The following is a 19,349-nucleotide window of genomic DNA, read 5'->3' as shown; positions in this document are numbered from 1 at the left end:
GTCCCTAATGAGAATGGGGGCCCCTGCAAGAAGGGACTATGAATCTCCCTTCAGATAGGGACTTCCATAGAAGCAGGGACCATGTCCCATGAAACTAGGGGCTCTTGGGGATGTTTGCCACTGTGTCTCCTCAATCAGTAGAAGCTCTCCAAGGGTAGAGACTTTATCATATGTCTCCTTTGTCTCTCTCCCCTAGTGCCCAACACATCTTTTCCCACAGTTGCAGTTCCACTCATTAAGCTCTGGGCATGCTGTGAGTCTGGCCCACTGGGGTCCCTGTACCTACCCTTCTTCCTCTCAGCTTCCCTGGGGTCTTGCATGGTGACCAGCTCTGTGGCCTTGGAAGGGAGGCTGGTGCCTGCTTTGTTGATGGCCCTCACCCGGAAGCGGTAGCTCTGGCCCTCCACCAGTCCTCGAATAGGGCACCGGCAGCTTCCTCCAGGGGCCTTGTGGCAGATCTCCCATACACCAGATTCTCCCTGGCACCTATTATCAGAGATAACTCAAGTTCTACGCTTTCCAACATGGCCACTGTGCCCCAGCCTGAAAAAGCAAGTCCCATCTTTCATATACCCAGAGCCTTTGGACATGATGCTGACAATGCATGTCCCTCCTTGGAAATCCATGCCCTTTCCTTCTCATCTCTTCAGTGATCCAGGTCCCTCCTACCCTTCAAACTGTGGATTAAATCTTATCTCCTCCAAAAAAGTCCTCCTTGCTTAACACACATTCCCCCCCCCCCCATTCCCCTCTATATTTCTGATCTCAGTTTGCCCTAAAATATGCATTTATCTGCATTTACTGCCTTGGTCTTTTATAAGCCAGACCCCATTCCTCCTGCCCTTGCCCCGCTACTGCCAGGCAGTGGAGGGAATAAAGCAGGACAGTGCCTCCCCCTGGGACTTTCCCTCATAAAATACCCACTTCCTCCACAGATCTCCAGGGCTCTCCAAGGGACTCTCTCCATCACATCCTCCAACTTCATCCTACTCTATCTTTGTGGAAAACTAGTCCTTTTGAAAAGACCTAGGAGTTAGGGAAGCCATTTTCCTTTTCTGGTCCTTAGTTTTCCCATCTACAAGATGAGGGTGAGCAGTCAAAATAATCCCTGAAGTCCCCTCTGGCATTTCCTGCCTTACGTCTCCAGCTCCCACTCTCAGCGTTCTAAGGTCCTTCCCAGATCTGATATGGTGTGTTTTAAGGTCTCTCCAGGTCTAACATTTAATGTTCCAAGCTTGTTACTAGATCTGGCATTCTGTGTTCTAAGGGCTCTTCCAAAGCTGCTATTCTGGATTCTAAGATCCCTTGTCCCAGCTCTGACATTCTGTGGTCTAAGGTCTCTTCAACCTCTGACATTTTTTGTTACAAATTCCCTCCCAACCCTGACAGTCTATGTTCTATAGTCCCTCCTATATTTAGTATTCTGTGTTCTAAAATTCTCTTCAGCTTTACCATTAAAGGAGTCCTCTTACAGCAGGGACTCTGTCCTATGTTTCCTGTGATTCCCCATGGTTCATAAGACACAATTCTTCCTATGTATAAGGTGGGCTCTTACATCTAGTAATTGGACCTCACTGTAGCTCCTTGCTGCAGCACCCACCTCTCAATGGTATAGCCAATGATGGGGCTTCCCCGGGTGTCACTGGGTGGGACCCAGGTCAGAATCAGACAGTCTCTATTCACATCATGGCACTGGACGTTCAGTGGGGAGCCTGGAGCCCCAGCTTTCTCCGCAGGGGCATCTGAAACAGAATACTCTTCAGACTTGCTTTCATTTTACAGCGCATCTCTAATCCCCCTACATCATTTCTCCATCCTTCACCCTCACCTCCACCATCTTCTCCTCCATCATCCACATCACTGTTGCTTCAGAAAAGGGGGGGAGGGGCAGTTATATCTGTTAGACCCTATCCTATCTTGGTTCCTGAGTCATCCCCAGCTCCTACCCTGCCAGGGGTTCTTGGTGACAAATAAGCATCTCAGATCTGCTTCTTACCCCGAGCCAGGCCCTCCATTCCTCCCGCCCTCTGTCCCCAGAGCTTACCTCTCACAAACACATAGGCACTCTGCTCCTTGGAGCCGAAGGGAGAGGGCATTCGGATTGTGTACAACCCCTCATCTTCTTTATAAGCACAGGACACTTTCACGGAGGCTTGTCGGTCCAAATACTGGATCTGTCGCCTCTGGGAGAACTGTAGCAGCATCCCTGAATCAATCAGCAAGCATATATTAAATGTTTTCTATTTGCCAGCTGCTAAGCTAGCTGCTTGAGACACAAGGGTGAAAGTAAAATAGTCTCTGTCCTCAAGGAATTTACATTTGAATGAGAGAGATAATGTGCATATATAGTTTTTATAGAATACATTTTTTTAAACTTGAAAAACATTTTAGGGGGTGGGATAGAGAGGACAATCTATAGAGACTTTCAACTAAGGCTAGTATTGGAGCTGAGTTTTTAAGGAAACAAGGATTCTAAAGCAGAGGTGAGGAGTTAGTGCATTCCAGGCATGGAAGACAGTGGTAGATGGAGAGCTATGCATGAGGAGCAACAAAAAGGCCCATGTGACTGGACTACAGAGTGTGAAGGGGAGGTGATGTGTAGCAAGGCTGGAAAAGTAGATTTGGGGCAGGTTGTGAAGATGAGCAGTTTCTATTTGAAGGAATGGACCATCCTCCTTTGGGACTAGAGGGAGGGGGAGGGAAGGTGTATCTGTCCAGCACTAGAGTGAAACCATATACCTGTCAAAGACAAGTGTGGAAACAAAAATACTACAGTCTCAAGAGTATGCATTATTGAAATGAAGGCATAAGGTCTGCCTAAAGTTTACAGGAATCTACACTATTTATTGGTCAAAACAACAATAACAAAGCCTACACATCAAAGCTAGCACACACGGTATGACACCAGAAGGGAATAACACTTTTCAATGACCAGACAAACATGAAGTTTGTTCTCTTAAGACTCCTACTGTGTGCATATTTATGGTATCCTTTGCTTAAACTATAAGTGGGAAAAGAAGGGGACTAAGTATGTAGCATATACTATGTGCCAGGCTCTATGCTAAGTGCTTTTACCAACATTATTTCATTTGATCCTAAGTGGTAGGTGCTAGTCTTACCCCATTTTACAATTGAGGAAACAATGACAAACAGAGGTCAAATAGCTTGCCCAGGCTCACACAATTAGTAAGCAAGTGAGGCCAAATTTGAACTCAGGTCTTCTTGATTCCAAGCACAGTACTCTATGCATTGTGTGACCAGCTAGCTGAAAGTCACTGAAGTAGTATAATACTATTATGATCTAATATCACAAATTGCATCCTTGGCTTGTTTTCACCTTCCATTTGTGACCAACGCACTGTTCTGGATTTGTAACTTTAAGACAAACACCTTTCCTCAATGTGAGGTAACTTCTAGAACTTTCTATGATGTTCTGGAAGGATTTCCACTAGTGTGTTAGACCTAGACTTCTTGTGTCATAGGAGGCCACTTGCCTCCTCTTTATCAGATGGCTGTACTCCAAACTGCCTTGGATTTAATGAATAACAATATTCTTTTTCTTTCTTTCTTTCTTTCTTTCTTTCTTTCTTTCTTTCTTTCTTTCTTTCTTTCTTTCTTTCTTTCTTTCTTTCTTTCTTTCTTTCTTTCTTTCTTTCTTTCTCTCTCTCTCTCTCTCTCTCTCTCTCTCTCTCTCTCTCTTTCTTTCTTTCTTTCTTTCTTTCTTTCTTTCTTTCTTTCTTTCTTTCTTTCTTTCTTTCTTTCTTTCTTTCTTTCTTTCTTTCTCTCTCCACTGAGCCACCTAGCTGCCTGCTCTTTTCCCTGCTTTTTAAAGCAACCTGTCCAGGTGGTCCAAAATGGACACTTGTGAAATAATTCCTACTGCCTTCTCTTCATCTTAACCCGTACCATCCTACAGAGAATGTGACTTCAATCTCATCTCCATGCTCAGTTGTGGAGATGTTACCTTTTCTCTTCTTTATTAAATTTTGAAAATAAAACAAAGCAAAAACCAAACAAACTAAAAATGAACAAACAAACAAAAAGCCCTCAACAGAACAAAACACTTTTGGCTTAGCTAAAAGAAGGAAGAAATACTTTCCTCAGACCATTAAGAACTGAGCTTAGCTGTTTTGTAATTGTTCCAACTGTGAAGTGCTGCAGATTTGATTCAAAAAAGAAGAAGAGGAACTTCATAGATAAGTTAGCCTGCTGGAGGGCTGTATGATCTGACTTGTATCCCAGGAAAGAAAGAAAACTTTGTGGCAAAGTCTATATTTTATGTGGAAACAAAATACAGATGTTTGTTTCTTCACGTTTTGTTGTTGTTGTTGTTCTGTGTGTGTGTGTGTGTGTGTGTGTGTGAGAGAGAGAGAGAGAGAGAGAGAGAGAGGCAATTGGGGTTAAGTGACTTGCCCAGGGTCACACAGCTAGTAAGTGTTAAGTGTCTGAGGCCGGATTTGAACTCAGGTCCTCCTGAATCCAGGGCCAGTGCTCTATCCACTGTGCCACCTAGCTGCCCCTCTTCATGTTTTTTTAAAATGATCTGCCAGTCTCCAAAGAAGGAAGATCAAAGAGGTGGAGATTAGACGCATAGATCTGCTTGCTCCCTCAAACCATGTACCAATTATATTTACAGTTAGGATGACTGGGTTTCAAGGGAATTCTGTACTCAACAATCTCTGCCGTTATGATAGTGAGAACTTATGGTGCTAGCCAAAAGAAGGGGAAGAATGACAGAACAGCATGCTCACAAGACAGGGTGCAAATATTTGAATTTTGTTGCTTAGATTAGAAGAAGCATTTCTATAGCCCTGTCTTGGAGCAGAAACACTGGAGCGTGGAATTCATCATTAGAAACTGTTTAGAGTAATTTCATCATCTGAATAGCAAATTGGTAATTTTTGTTTAATGACTACTTTTAAAAATCTGGGGGGGCAGCTAGGTGGTGCAGTGGATAAAACTCCAGCCCTGGATTCAGGAGGACCTGAGTTCAAATCTGGCCTCAGACACTTAACACTTACTAGCTGTGTGACCCTGGGCAAGTCACTTAACCCTCATTGCCCCATCCCCCACAAAAAATCTGGCCAAGATATATTTTGTTTCTGAAAAATTTCATTCTTACCAAGTATACATGTGTGCGTATGTGTGTGTGTGTGTACACACACATACAACATGGATGTTCTTCACATGTATGAATTTGTGTGTGCATGTGACTCAATGCCATAATTTCCTGACAGTGAAAATTACATATATGTCAGACAAAGATTTTGAAACTTGTGACATTAAATGCTTAGGTTATAATTTCAAAATGAGGTCATGAGCCAATAATAATAATAGAATCAGACTAAACCTATGTGTCCCCAATATAGACATTTAAAAAGTTGTAATGGGAAAATTGATTATATAGAGACTAATAATAAGTTTTAGAAGATAAAATTATGATAATAAGAATTGTTTCCCTAAATAAGACAATTCTATATATTTGGAAATGTGTTGTCTTCTCTAAGAAATTGTCTAAATGTTAAAAATACCTATATTTTGATGTATTGCTTTCTTCTAGCTCTGACAAAAATACAAGAAAAGTTTGAAAATTTTAAATTTTGAGATAAATGTCTAATTCTGAGAAACAATTTCTGTGAAAATAGAAAATATTTTATGATGTGAAGCCTGAAACAAATTGGATTAAAAAATTATTCAGAAACACAAAAATGGAAAATGTTCTATACCTGCAACTAGATGTGATCCCTGACAGAAAACCATGTAATATATGCATGTGTACAACTATATATACATATATATATATTTAAGATATACTAGGATCTGAAAATGTGAATTTTGATGAATTTGATGAATCTTTATGTTACAGTCTTTTTTTTTTACACAGTGAATTTGCTCCTTATTTTCTATATAAAATCTCACAACGCAACTGTTATACTTTCTGTTGTAATTGTTTGTATCACTGGTGTTTGATTTGGAAAGGATAATGGAAGAGGGTGTGCTACACTGTGTGGGAAAGAGAGATGAAGGCTGGAAATTTAAAAAGATAAGGAAAATGGAGCCAAAAATGTCAGAAAGACTTTGTATCAAAGACCCAAGACAATTCTGAAGGACCTATGATGAAAAATGCCATCTGCCTCTACAGAAAGAACTGATGGGGTCTGAATGCAGATGGAAGCATACTTAAAAAACAACAACAACAACACCAAACTTTCCTTATTTTTCTTGGTCTGTTTTTTCTTTCACAACATGGCTAATGTGGAAATATGTTTTGCATAGCTGTACATGTATAACCTTTATCAAATTGGTTGCCTTCTCAATGATGGGGGAGGGGAAGGAGGTGGGAGTTAACTTAGAACTCAAAATTGTAAAAAACAAAGGTTAAAAATGGATTTTACTTGTAATTAGGAAAAATGTTAAAATTTAAAAAAGAAAGATAGACTTTGTATCAGCAGAATGGATCTGAAGATGGATATTTAATGATTATCATGTATCATTCTACATTTGCAGTCCAGTCATGCTAATGCTAACTTAAAGGGTAATTTAATCTGTCCTTTTCCAATCATATCTGATTCTTTGTGACTCCATTTAGAATTTTCTTGGCAGAGATACTGGAGCAGTTTGCCATTTCCTTCTCCAGCTAATTTTACAAATGAGGGAACTGTGGCTAACAGGGTAAAGTGACTTGTCCAGGGCTACACAGCTAGTAAGTGTCTGAGGCCAGATTATGACCCCCAAAAGATGAATCTTCCTGACTCCAAGCATGGAACTTTAGTCACTGTGCCACCTAGCTTCCCTAAGGGATCAGTACTCTAATTTTAATTGTAAGCATTAGAAATTGCTGGGTGACATTTTTGCCTGCAAATTTTACTAATATATTGTTTATATTTTATTTTAATCCTGATAAAACAGATACTTAGGCTAACAAATCAGCAAACCCATAAGTAAGAAGAAAATTTCTTCAGGCTTTATCTGGGACATTGCTATTTTCTTTCTCTTGTGTCATTATTATTCTCTACCAGCTTAGACTCTCCTCCCAATCCCTGATCTGGACCTCCCTGTACTAACTACTGTACAAAGCAGCCTGCATTCCTTAGCTCAGCATCCACTGTTCTGGCTGCTCCCTGAGTTCCTGGAAATATCCTAAGACCTGTTTTTGCAGCTGCTTCTAGCGACTCTTTAGGGGCCATGTCCCACCCCCTAAAAGACAGGTGCTGGCTTTTGGGGCTCAAGGGCTTTTGGTGGTGGTAGGGGGGCTTTCTTCTTGTCCTTGAGGCTGGGGGAGAGGAATGAGCTAAAGGAAGGGGGAACTCATGCTTCCTTCAGTGCAGACTGCTTTGTTGAGGCCCTGATAGAGAAGGCAGTCAGCACTATTGGTTAGCACCCTCTCCAAAGTAGCTCTGAGCTCTTCCCAAAGCAGGCCTGAAGGTTTGCCCCAATCATTCCAGTGGGCAAACTGAGCCTGGGACCCTGAAATGACTGGGCCCAAGGTCACACTGGAGGGCTGAGAACCAGATTTGAAAACTCAGCAAAGGCTGCCCCGGCTACCTTTCCCCCAATTCCCTACAGGAGATGGAGAGGCAGTGGCAGTGGGATGGTGGAAAGAATGTTGAGCCTAGGGTCACTGACTCATGGAACCATCAATCAGCGCTCAAAGGACCTTAGAGGTCAGCTTGACCAGTCCCTCATTTTACAGAGGGGGAAACTGAGGCACAGCGAGGCAAAGCAATTTGCTTAAGGTCCCATGGATAGTAAGTACCAGAGCTCAAACTGGAGCCAAATCCACCATTCTTCTCCCTGGACTACCCTGAAGGAAGATCTGAGTTCAGATCCTGACTTTGACATTACCTGTGGCCATTAGCTCAGTCACAACCTCTCCTAGTCTTACATTCTTCATCTGCAAAATGGGGATAATAACAATTATGGCACCAACTTCACAGGGTTATTGTGAGAGGATCAAATACATCAATATATGTAAAGTTCTTTGCAAATTTTAGCTATGTAATTCTCAATGATTATTTTCAAGTATGACCTCAGGAAGCACTCCATGATTGGCCCCTTACCTCCTTTACTTGTGTCCTTCTATGGCTTGGTTTGTATTGGACTCACAGAACTTGGGATAAGTCTCCTTCCTTTGACCTATCAGACTGGAGCTCCCTGAGGGCAGGGGCTCTCTTTCACTCATTGGATTGGAAGCTCCCTGAGTGAAGGGACAACATCTTCCCAAACTCTGTGTGTCTTTGTGTGGGGGGGATGCCCCCTGGAGGTGTCCTCAGGCTCTGCCCTCAAGGAGTACAATATATTCCTACAACTGGTGAGCTGGAGGAACTGACTAGATGGGCAGGACAAGGGGGCTGCGATAATTACGTACCATCTCTAAACCACTGGATGTTTCTCTGGCCATCAGGCACGTCCTGAGTAAAAGTACAGACCAAGGTGAAGGGCTCCTTCTCCCTGGCAAAAATAGGCTTCAGCACAGATTCGAACTCAACATCTGGGCCAAGAAGAAATCCTGGAGAGAGAATATAGACCCTTAGACCAGTCCCAGAGGTTGGATCGGACCCAGGGTGAGGCTACAGCAGGGGGATCTAACACAAAGCCTCTTAAGCTGTGGGTCATGAGCCCATGTGGGGTCACGTAACTGAATGTTGGGGGTCACAGAAAAATTTGGCAATGGTAAAAGGTTATGTATGTATGCTTATGTTATATACCTATATTCCCCGGGGTTGTGTATAAATTTCTCAGGCAAAAAGGGGTCACGAGTGGAAAAAGTTTAAAAAGCCATTGTCCAGGCCACCGACAATTCAAATATCAACTTCTGGGCAAACTCTTATGACTCCCCCTACACCAGGAGATTATAATACTTTCATGTGAAATTTTCTCCACAATAAACTACTAGACTGTTAAACTTCGTAAGGGTAGACATGATATTGTTTTTATTTTGTTGTTTCCAGGCATGAGCACAGGGCCTGGCACTTAGATGCTTGGCAAACATTTAATAAATTGTTGAATTGAATCTGACGTTTTGTAAGAGATGATTTACCACCCCCACCCCCTCCTTTGGTTTGTTTCAGCAGCCCCAAAACATGCTGGGTATCAGTTAGAAGCCAGCCTATAATCAGCTAAGTCACAAATAGATAAGAAAGGCCACGGAACTCCAGTTGGGGGCTGCTGAAATGGGAAATCTCATACCTTGGGCGCCCAGGACTATACTTAGCTGCCCCTCCCCCCATTCCCATTCTCTCCTCCTCCCTGAAGGCCCTCCCCCCCTCCACAAACCACCCTTACTTTTAAATAATTCTGAATCGAAGCCGGCTTCCTTCCCCAGGTATTCTGCAAAACCAAGAAAGGTGATCAGGGCTCTGGGTATACAGTCCCAGATTCCTAGGGGGCTGGGAGCTAGGGATGGGAATCAGGACCCTTAGCTGCTCAAGAACCTAACTAGGACAGAGGACAGCAGACAGAGAATGGGAAAAGCCTTTGGACAGTGTGAGGAAATAGTCCCTTCCCCAAGGACAGCCGCCCTGGGGCCAGGCTGATGACAGGAGCAGATCCATCATCTCGAGGGATTGCTTTTTCCATTTGGGTGACTGGAGGTGAATGTCCCTGAGGGCATTAAAGTGCAGCTCCTTTTTCCCGGGGGGGGGTGGGGGGGTGGGGGTGGGGGGAGAGGGAAGGGAAAGAACCTTGGAACAGAAAAGATTTGAGGTATGAGGGACTTTGGGAGGTAGAAAGTCAGAGCTACAAGGGTCCTTGGAACACAGAATGCCAGAGCTGAGAGTGAACTTGCAACGTAAAATAGAAGATCTGGGATCAGCCTTGGAGCTGGAAGGGACCCTGGCATCACAGAATCCATATCATTTTATAATGGGGAAGCTGAGGTCCACATAGGGCAGTTAGTTGCCCAAGGTCACACAGCGACTTAGTATGAACTCACACCTTTTGATTTCTACCAGGTTCTGCCAAGGGTCACTGTCTTTTCTATAGTCTTGAAGTGAGTCTATAGGAAATGGTGAGCCCACCTCTCTCAGGGACTTTGCCAGGGACTGCCATGAGTCCATAAAGCAAGAAGGGACCTTGACAGGAAATTAATCCACCCCCTTGCCACCAAATCCATTCTGCTTGAGTGAGCTCAGAAGGCACACTGGATTTCTATCTAATCTGAGGACTGTATCTCAGATCTTGCCTCTGTGTGACCTTGAGAAAGTCCCTTTACCTCTCTGGGTCTCAGTTTCCTCATCTGTAAAAATAAGGGGACTGGATGTGATCTCTAAAGCTCCTTCTAGCTTTAAATCCTATGATCTTCTGACTGTTGGTGGGTGATACAGGGGATACAGCACCTGGCCTGGAGTCAGGAAGATCTGAGTTCAAATCCAGCCTCAGACACTTATTAGCTGTGTGACCCTGGGCAAATCACGTAACTCCTATTTGCCTCAGTTCCTCATCTATACACGGGAGGCACATGGGGGAAGGAAATGGCAAGCCACTCCAGTATCTTTGCCAAGAAAATCCCAAATAAAGTCATGAAGAGTTGGACATGAGTCAACAACAACAACAACAACAACAACAACAACAACAACAACAACAACATATTCTGTAGGACCCCAAGGAAGGAAGTTCTATGTCCACCCAGACCACCCATTCCTGTGCATGCATTATGAAGGAAGTCCTTCTTCATATCTGGCCACAGGCCCATTTCCACATCTGGTTATTGACAGACAGACACTGCAAGGATCTCAGCTAGCATTAGGCCATTGGGGAGTTGGGGGAGAGGGAAGGACTTACTTCGAACAAGGACTTTTGCAAAAGAGGAAGCTTGGCCATAGGCATTCTTCACCATTACTGTGTAGGTGGCTGAATCCTCCACTGTGCATCTAGAAAGGAAGAAATTCTGAGGGGATGGGGGAGTGGTAATAGGAGTGTGGGGTCTCAGGTCCTACCCTTTGCATCCCCAGGGGAAACTGAACCTGGACTACAAAGCTTAGTCTTGTTTCTAAAATGGGTTCAATGTAAATTCACCACCCCCATCCCCCGCCCTCTGCCTGGCTTTTGGATGAATTAGAACATCACAGATTCTTTGATCTGGAGCCAACCTTTGAGATAACTCCTGACCCATCATCCCCTCATTTTACTGACAAGGAAGCTTAGGCCAAAAGAAAGGATGTGACCAAACAATCATCACTCAAGAAGAACAGGGCTTGGAATCCAGTCCCCTATAATATCCTATACGACCCTACCCCAGAAAACCCCTACTTTCCTTCCACCAATCTGTGTCTTCCTTCCTTCACAGGAAGCTCAAGACTCAGAGTCTCTAGAAAGTCTTCCCTGATCAATCCTACTAGGCCCTGAATGTTCTTCCTCAGCCTTTGTATTTAGCAGACCTATAACTAGCATTTTCTTATGCTAGTCAAGTGGCATGGGGGAACAGGGGAGGGGAGAGGGGGGCAAGAGATGGAGAAGAAAGGAGCTCATTGAGGGTGCTTGTTCTTGAGGAAGAAGCCTGTTCCAGGACATCATGAGGTCAATGCTGGGGAAACCACTTGGGGCATGGATTAGGGTAGAGAAGAATTCACTTAGGGTTGTAGCTACTGGGAGAGAAGAAATGTATCCCTGGAAGACCAGGAGGTTTTTTACAATTTCTGTGGTTGAAGGACTACAAGTGCTGTTAGTGACCTTTAAATTTCAGTATCCAGGGACAAAGCTCTAATTGCCCCATCCTAGTTACATCTTTGTTCTTTAGCCACCTTATCTTATTACCTGTCGTGGTACCTCTCACTTGAAGAAACTGTTTCCATAGAAACAACATTACAGTTGTTCCTCTGGAACAATAAATAATTGGCAAAAACAACTTCAGGTACAATGTATTAGATTTCAATGGTTTCAATGCAATAATTTAGATACAACATATTTATGACATTGTGGTAGGCATATTGAGATAGCTGGAGTATGTGTTTGTTTTCATCTTCTCAGTCCAGAATTGCCCTGTAAGCAGGGCAATTTTGGCTTCTTTCACTCAGTGTCTAGCTCAGGACCCCCTGATCTGGGTGTACTAAGAGCAGGCTAAGAGGTCTCACGATCAAGGTGTTGGTCTTACTTTAAGCCTGAAGTTCCAGGGAGGTGGTGAGGAAAGAGAGACGGGAAGAAAAGATATATCACCTCCTGATCTCCAAGGTGTACAACCCAAAATGATTCTTCATTATGTACTTCCCAGCAGGAAAGAGGCGAAGATCAATCCTAACATCATTTTTGTACCTGTGGAAACAAGAGCATTTGAGAGTGAGGGTGGATGGGGTGAGGGGAGGGGGAAGTCATTTGGAGAGGTCCCACTGTAGACTAATGGAAGGAGTAACAAATTTGAAGTCAAAAGACCTTGGCTGGACCCCTAGTATTGACATTTACTGCAGGGGGCAGCTAGGTGGCACAGTGGATAAAGCACAGGCCCTGGATTCAGGAGGACCTGAGTTCAAATCCAGCCTCAGACACTTGACACTTACTAGCTGTGTGACCCTGGGCAAGTCACTTAACCCTCATTGCCCCACAAACAAACAAACAAAAGACATTTACTGCTTCTATGACCATGGACAATCTACTTAACTATTCTAAGCCTCAGTTTCCTCATCCTTAAATTGGGAATAACAATATTAGAATTCCTTGTCTCTGGGGCTGTTGTGTAAACCTTAAAGCCTTTAGAAATGTGTATTATTACTTGAACAAAGTGGTCAAGCCTACCTAACCCCAGGACACTGGATCAGGACACTGGAAAGAAAGCCAATGCATTGAGCTGCTGATCAGAACTGGAACTAGGGTGGTGACAAGAGGGCATTATTTCAGGGGGTAAAATTTAGAGGGTGCCACTTCCTCTACCAGCTGGTAGCTATGGACAATTTAGCTTGAGGCACCAGACACATTAATATCCAGATCACCAAAATCTGATTGTTCTGTTTCTCAAAGCAACTTGTGGTTTGTGCTTCCTCCTGTTTCACCCTAACTTCTACTGTTCTCAACTTCCTTAAAATTTTAGCAGTTTATTTACTTATTCATTCATTCATTCATTCACTTACTCACTCATTAATTCATTAATTAATTCATTTATTCACTTATTTATTTATCTGCTTATCGATCTATCATCTATCTGTCTGTCTATTTATTCATTTATTTATTTACTCATTCATTTATCTATCATGGATTCATCCATTTATTTATTTATCTACCCATTTATTCATCCATCCATCCATCTGTCCGTCCATCCATCCATCCATCTCTCTCTCTCTCTCTCTCTCTCTCTCTCTCTCTCTCTCTCTCTCTCTCTCTCTCTCTCTAGTGGTGGTGGTGGGAAAAAAAACAACCTGGAAACAACTGAAGAATGGCTGGATTAAGTGATGGTTCATGAATGAAATGAAATAATGTTGTGCTGGAGTGGTAGCTAGTTGGCGCCATAGTGCACAGAACTCTGGGCCTGGAGTCAGGAAGATCTGAGTTTAAATAGTCTTCTGGCTAACTGTGTGACCCTGGGCAAGTCACTTCATTTTGTTTGCCTCAGTTTCCTCATCTGTAAAATGAGCTGGAGAAAAAAATGGCAAACCACTCCAGGATCTTTGCCAAGAAAACCCCAAATAGGGTCATGGAGAGTCAGAAGTGATAAATGGCTATACCTGCCCCCCCCCCCAAAAAAAATTGTGCTAGAAGAAATGGGGAAATAGATAATTTTAAAGAGAAGTGTCAAGATTCATATGAACCGGGAATAATGTATTCTAACATCAATATTATAAAAATGATAGATTTGGGGGACTTTTATAAACTGATGAAGAATGAACTGAGCAGAAGCAGGAAACACAAGGACAAGACCATAAGAATGAACACCTTTGAAAGGTGTGAAAACTCTGCTCAGTACAAGACTATCCAAACTTCCCTGGGATGGATCATGAAGTGTGTCATCCATTACAGAGAGATGATAGATTAGGGTGCAGAATGAGACACATTTTTGTATGTAGCCATTGAAAGAATTCATTTTGCTTAATGGTGCAAATTTGTTAGAATAATTTTTTCCTTTCTTTTTTTGTAAATGGAGGGGACAGTAAAGAGAGAAAGTAGATGTCTGTTAATTTTTTAAAAATAGAGCTATAGGGTAGGTGCTGCATATGTGAATCATTTGGTGACACTATATAATTAGTTTTTAGGGTTAAATGTTTTACTTTGTTATGAGACCTCTCTAAAAGGAGGAATAATCCTTAAATCCTTTTAATAATTTAAAAAAAGAAGTATTTTATATACTCCTCAATTCAAGTACCACATTTCAAAAAAGATCTGTTTATATAGAAACCTCAAAGGAAAGCCTCAATTTTTCAGTTAAAATTGGGATTCTTGCCTCAATTGCAGGTAACCTCCCTAGAGAGTCTGTTCCAGAATTGACATTAAATTTCTTGGCTTCTTTTGCAAGTGAACTGGGAAGGCATCTTAGGTGTGGAGAAACCACAATCCTGACAAATCGTTCTTTGGCTCTGTTCTGAGCTAGCACCTGGGAGGGCATGCTTTGCTTCCATGGTACAAACTATTTTTTTTTTTTGCAGCCATTCAAATCCCAACACTCTAGGTGAGCCAAGGGGAAGATTTTTAGACAAGCTTCATTGTTAACAAACTGTCCAAAACAATTCAGCAATAGGGGAGTTAACAGAACAAGAGATAGGGGGTGGTGTCAAAGGAGTTTGGGGTATGTGAGCTGAGGACTTGAGGCATAAGCTGAGATCTATCCTCTGGCTCTGGGCCCCATGTCATTCCTAGGTCACCTGCCTGGTATCCTCAGCAACTGCCTTCTACCCAACACTTGGGTCTCTCTTTCAAGCCCACCAAACCGATGTGCCTGCCGCATGGTCTTGTGGCACCCCTGGGTCAGAGGAAACAAATTCTCCCCTTCCTGACCCCTCTGCCTTCCTGGTGAGCTATGGGTGAGAAGGGTTTGAGGAGAAATTAATCATGATCAGTTGTGTTGAGTGGGGCAACGCCCTGACTCCCTGAGGGATGGGAAGGCCCTTCCTCTAGGGTGACTGAACCCAATAAAGAGCTAGTCTGAATAACACAGGGAAATGAGCCTGGGTGCACCAATTAGAGTGGGGGTTCTTAATTTTTTGTTTCTCTTTCATAGTCTGGTGAAACCTGACACCTATGATTTGTTGCCAACTTTCATAATTAAAGGATATACTAAATTTCAGTTGGAGGTTACTAGAAATAAAGACATTATTTTTGTCCCATTTAAGTTCACAGATCCTTTGAAATCTATCCACAGACTCTTGGGGGGGAGTCTGTGGACCCTAGATTAAGAACCCTTGAATAAGAGAATGGGGGTTCAAATCCTACCTCCGAGATTAATTACTTCTGTGACCTCAGGCAAATAATTACTTAACCTGCCTCAGTTTCTTCATCTGTAAAATGAGCGGACTGGATTAGATGGTCTCTGAGGTCCCTTCAAGGTCTAGACCTATGACTATAACATTCTGTGAGGCTAAAAGGAGGTAATAGATACAAGGTGCTTAAAGACTTTAAAGGGTTTTAAAAATGCCAATTATTGTTATTTTTCTTTCTCATCTCAGTCATTATTTTGGTACAGTTCTTCTCTATCAGCTCCAGGGACTCTTGGGAAGTAACATGGTGAGGTGAATAGTGTTGGATTAACATGATCTTATTTCTAATCCCACCTTTGATACTGGCTGCATGAGATGAGACATGGAAAGTACTTTGCAAACATATGGTATCATATAAATGGATGGTGGTGGTGGTGATGATGATGAAGAAGAAGACAATGACTGCAATAGACTCCAAACAAGTTTTCCCACTTCTACTCTATCTCCTTCCAGTCCATCCTTCATATCACAGCTAGTAATTTTTCTTAAGCATAAATCATGTTGTGTTACTCCTTTGCTCAAAAATCTTCAGTGGCTCCCTATTACCTACTGAGCAAAAGTGAGCTTCAGCAGTTGAGACTCCCTATAGCTTGGGGCTGCACTAATTTTTCCAGCTTTTTTCCCCTGCTCTTTTCCTCCATTCATTTGGACTCCATCGAAACAGGTATGTTCTTTGTCCCTAAAACTTGCTGCTGGCTCTTCTATTGCTGTGCCTACACTCATACAGTTCCCTAGGTTTGTCATGCCCTCAGAGCCTCTCTTCACCTGCTGAATTCCCAACCTGCTTTGAGAGGTGTTTCCTGCTTCCTATTGATTCTAGTGCCTTTCTTCTATTGGTTATCTCCAATTTATCCTGTCTAGGGCTTGTTTGTACAATATGTACAAAATAGTTGTACATATGTTGTCTCCCCTATTAGACTGTGAGCTCCTTTGAGAGAGGGGATTGACTTTTTTTTTTTGTGAAGCAATTGGGGTTAAGTGACTTGTCCAGGGTCACACAGCTAGTAAGTGTCAAGGGTCTGAGGCTGGATTTGAACTCAGGTCCTCCTGAATCCAGGGCCAGTGCTCTATCCATTATACCACCTAGCTGCCCCTGGGGATTGACTTTTTTTTTTCTTTCTCAGTGGTACATAGTTGTTCAATCGTTTTCCAGTTGTTCCTGTTGTAACCTATTTGGAGTTTTCTTGGCAGAGATACTGGAGTGGTTTGCCTTTTCCTTCTCCAGCTCCTTTGACAGATGAGGAAACTGAAGCAGACAGTTAAGTGACTTGCCCAGGGTCATACAGGTAGTAAATGTCTGAGACAGGATTTGAACTCATGAAGAGGGAGTCATCCTGACTCCAGTCCTGGCACTCTATCCATTGTGCCACCTAGCTGCTGGTACATAGTAGGAGCTTATTAAATGCATATTGACTGACTGACTTATATGTCACCATTTCCGGGAAGCCTGCCTTGCTACCCCCAGCTTGGTAACAACCTTAGCCTTTAGACTTCCTATGGCATTTGTTTGTATCTCTCTAATGAATCAATAGAGGCAAATAGAGGCACAGTATGATGTAATGGTAGGCAACTGTATCCCCATACCAGACTGTAAGCTCTATAAAGACAGGAATTGTGCTTTATCTGACTTTTTTTTTTTTTTTGCTGCTCTCCAAGTACTTTGCACCTGGTAGGTGCCTAATTAATGTTTGCTAAATGAATGAACAAATAAATGACCTATCAGGATTATTCTACCCATTTTACAGATAAAGAAATTGAGGCTAAGATATGGGAAGCTTATAACCACAGAATCTAGAGTTGTAAATAAGCTTAGAAGTTCCTTTGTCCACTCACCTCCTTCAACAGATAAGGAGACTGAGGATTAGAGGAGAGTGGCTTATCTATGGACGTATATGTCTCCCCTTGGTCTCCTGGCGCCATGGCTCCCTAACAAGTTGGCAGCAGCTGCCAGCCTGGGAAGCCCCAGCTCCTATCTCCCAGCTTGGGAATCTCCTGAAGCCCCCATTAAGTGCCTTCAGGGCTACTTTGCTTCCCATAGTGCCCCAAAGAGGTAAAGATGGAAAAAGAATCTTATCTGCCCTGACCTGGCCAAGACTTCTCCAGGGCTCCTGAGTCACTCCCATTTGGCCTTGGCCGAAGTCTTGGTCCCAAGCCAGGAATCTTTCTGCATGTGTTGTAGCAACTGAGTTGTCAGAAACATCCCCTCTCCTAATAAGCTTCCAGGAGACGCCCTTGGCCTATGGCCACAGGGCCGGGAGGGAGCCAAGATTCAGGCAGCTGGGATGTGGGTGCTGCCACTCCCTACTCCCACCCTTGAGAGCATCAGCACAAGTGTAGGGGAAGAATACGGCCAAGAGGGACCACCACGCCGACAGTTAGAGCCAGCCTGAAGTAGAATGGGCTGATTTGGGAGGCGTTGGGTTCCCCTTCACTGGCCTTCAAGTAGAGGATGAATAACCACTGGACTATTATACTAGGGATTCTTTTTCAGGTATGGATTGGTCTACTCTTCCACCTTTCAAAGTCTGTGATTCATTCTCATGATAGTCCTGTGAGATGGGCAGGGCACAGGGCATTGTAGTGCTCTAGACAATGGGGATCACAGATTTAGAGCTACAAGAGGTCTGGGAGGCCATGGAGTCCACTCCCTCAATTTTACAAAAGGGGAAATTGAGGTACAGAGAAGTTAAGTGACTTGACCATGGTCATATAGCTAGTAGGTATCTGAAGCTGGATTTGAACCCTGGTCTTCCTGACACCAAGTCCCAAGACCCTATCGTCTAGATTAAAGCTTCTTAAATTGTGGGTCATGAAATTTGGCAGCAAATGTTGGATTTGTGTATCTATTTTATATACCTATATACCCAGGGTCGTGTAACATATCTTGGGTGAAAAGGGGTCTTGAGTGGGAAAAGTTTAAAAAGCCTTGATCTAGATCAGTGTGTTTTTTTTTGTTTGTTTTGTAAAGCAATTGGGGTTAAGTGACTTGCTGAGGGTCACACAGTTAGTAAGTGGCAAGTGTCCGAGGCTAGATTTGAACTCAGGTCCTCCTGAATCCAGGGCTGGTGCTTTATCCATTGTGCCACTTAGCTGCTCCATAGATCAGTGGTTTTTAAAGTGTGACTCAAAGACCCCTATGTGTCCCTGAGACACTTTCAGGAGGTCAAAACTATTTTCCTAATAATACTAAGACATTATTTGCCTATTCAAATACTCCTCCCTTTCCCAACTACCTTATCTGTGTGAGGTTGAATTTTTTTCCCCAACATTTCAATCAAAACAACATCGCAACAGATTGAATTGCAGAACCAGATATGAGAATCCAGTTGTCTTCTATAAAGTGAAACATTAAGGAGATTTGCAAAAATAAGAAAAACAATGCTACTCTTCTCATTAAAGTTTTTTTTTGGGGGGGGGCAGCTAGGTGGCACAGTGGATAAAGCACTGGCCTTGGTTTCAGGAGGACCTGAGTTCGAATCTGGCCTAAGACACTTTATACTTACTAGCTGTGTGACCTGGGGCAAGTCACTTAACTCTCATTGCCCTGCTCCCCCCCCCCCCAAAAGGTTTTTTGTTTTGGAAAATAAAGTATTTTTCCATAAAAATATGTTACCTATGTTAACATGTAATGAATTGATTATTTTTAAATGAATTCATAAATATTTTAAAAAATGCATCTGTTTTAATTCCTAATAAGGTAAATATCAATAAATATGATCCATGTAAACAAAAGCTCTTTGGGGCCCTCAGTCATTTTTATAATGTTAAGTGCTCTTGGGGTAGCTAGATGATGCAGTGGATAGAGCACTGGGCCTGGAGTCAGGAAGACTCATCTTGAATTCAAATCTGGCCTCAGACACTTTCTAGCTGTGTGAACCTGGGCAAGTTACTTAACCCTGTTTGCCTCAGTTTCCTCATTTGTAAAAATGAGCTGGAGAAGGAAATGGAAAACTACTC

The 19,349-nt window shown here is 42.9% G+C and overlaps 1 protein-coding gene across 2 annotated transcripts in view; it reads right to left on the bottom strand.

Annotated features, from left to right (window-relative positions):
* The window catches only part of MYOM3 (myomesin 3), an 86,519-nt gene that overhangs the window by 53,688 nt on the left and 13,482 nt on the right, over window positions 1-19,349 (bottom strand). For both annotated transcript variants that reach the window (XM_043990905.1, XM_043990906.1), the window contains exons 6-12: window positions 12,154-12,249; window positions 10,783-10,871; window positions 9,286-9,330; window positions 8,369-8,509; window positions 2,045-2,206; window positions 1,601-1,742; window positions 287-486 (exon numbers count right to left, since the gene is read on the bottom strand). In XM_043990905.1, the coding sequence (XP_043846840.1) occupies window positions 287-486; window positions 1,601-1,742; window positions 2,045-2,206; window positions 8,369-8,509; window positions 9,286-9,330; window positions 10,783-10,871; window positions 12,154-12,249 (875 nt within the window). The remainder of the gene's footprint in view (window positions 1-286; window positions 487-1,600; window positions 1,743-2,044; window positions 2,207-8,368; window positions 8,510-9,285; window positions 9,331-10,782; window positions 10,872-12,153; window positions 12,250-19,349) is intronic.

The sequence above is a fragment of the Dromiciops gliroides genome, chromosome 3 (genome assembly GCF_019393635.1).
Source record: "Dromiciops gliroides isolate mDroGli1 chromosome 3, mDroGli1.pri, whole genome shotgun sequence".
NCBI classification, from domain to species: domain Eukaryota; kingdom Metazoa; phylum Chordata; class Mammalia; order Microbiotheria; family Microbiotheriidae; genus Dromiciops; species Dromiciops gliroides.
Note: the sequence above shows the minus strand (reverse complement) of the source record. Positions and strands in the feature narration are given on the sequence as shown.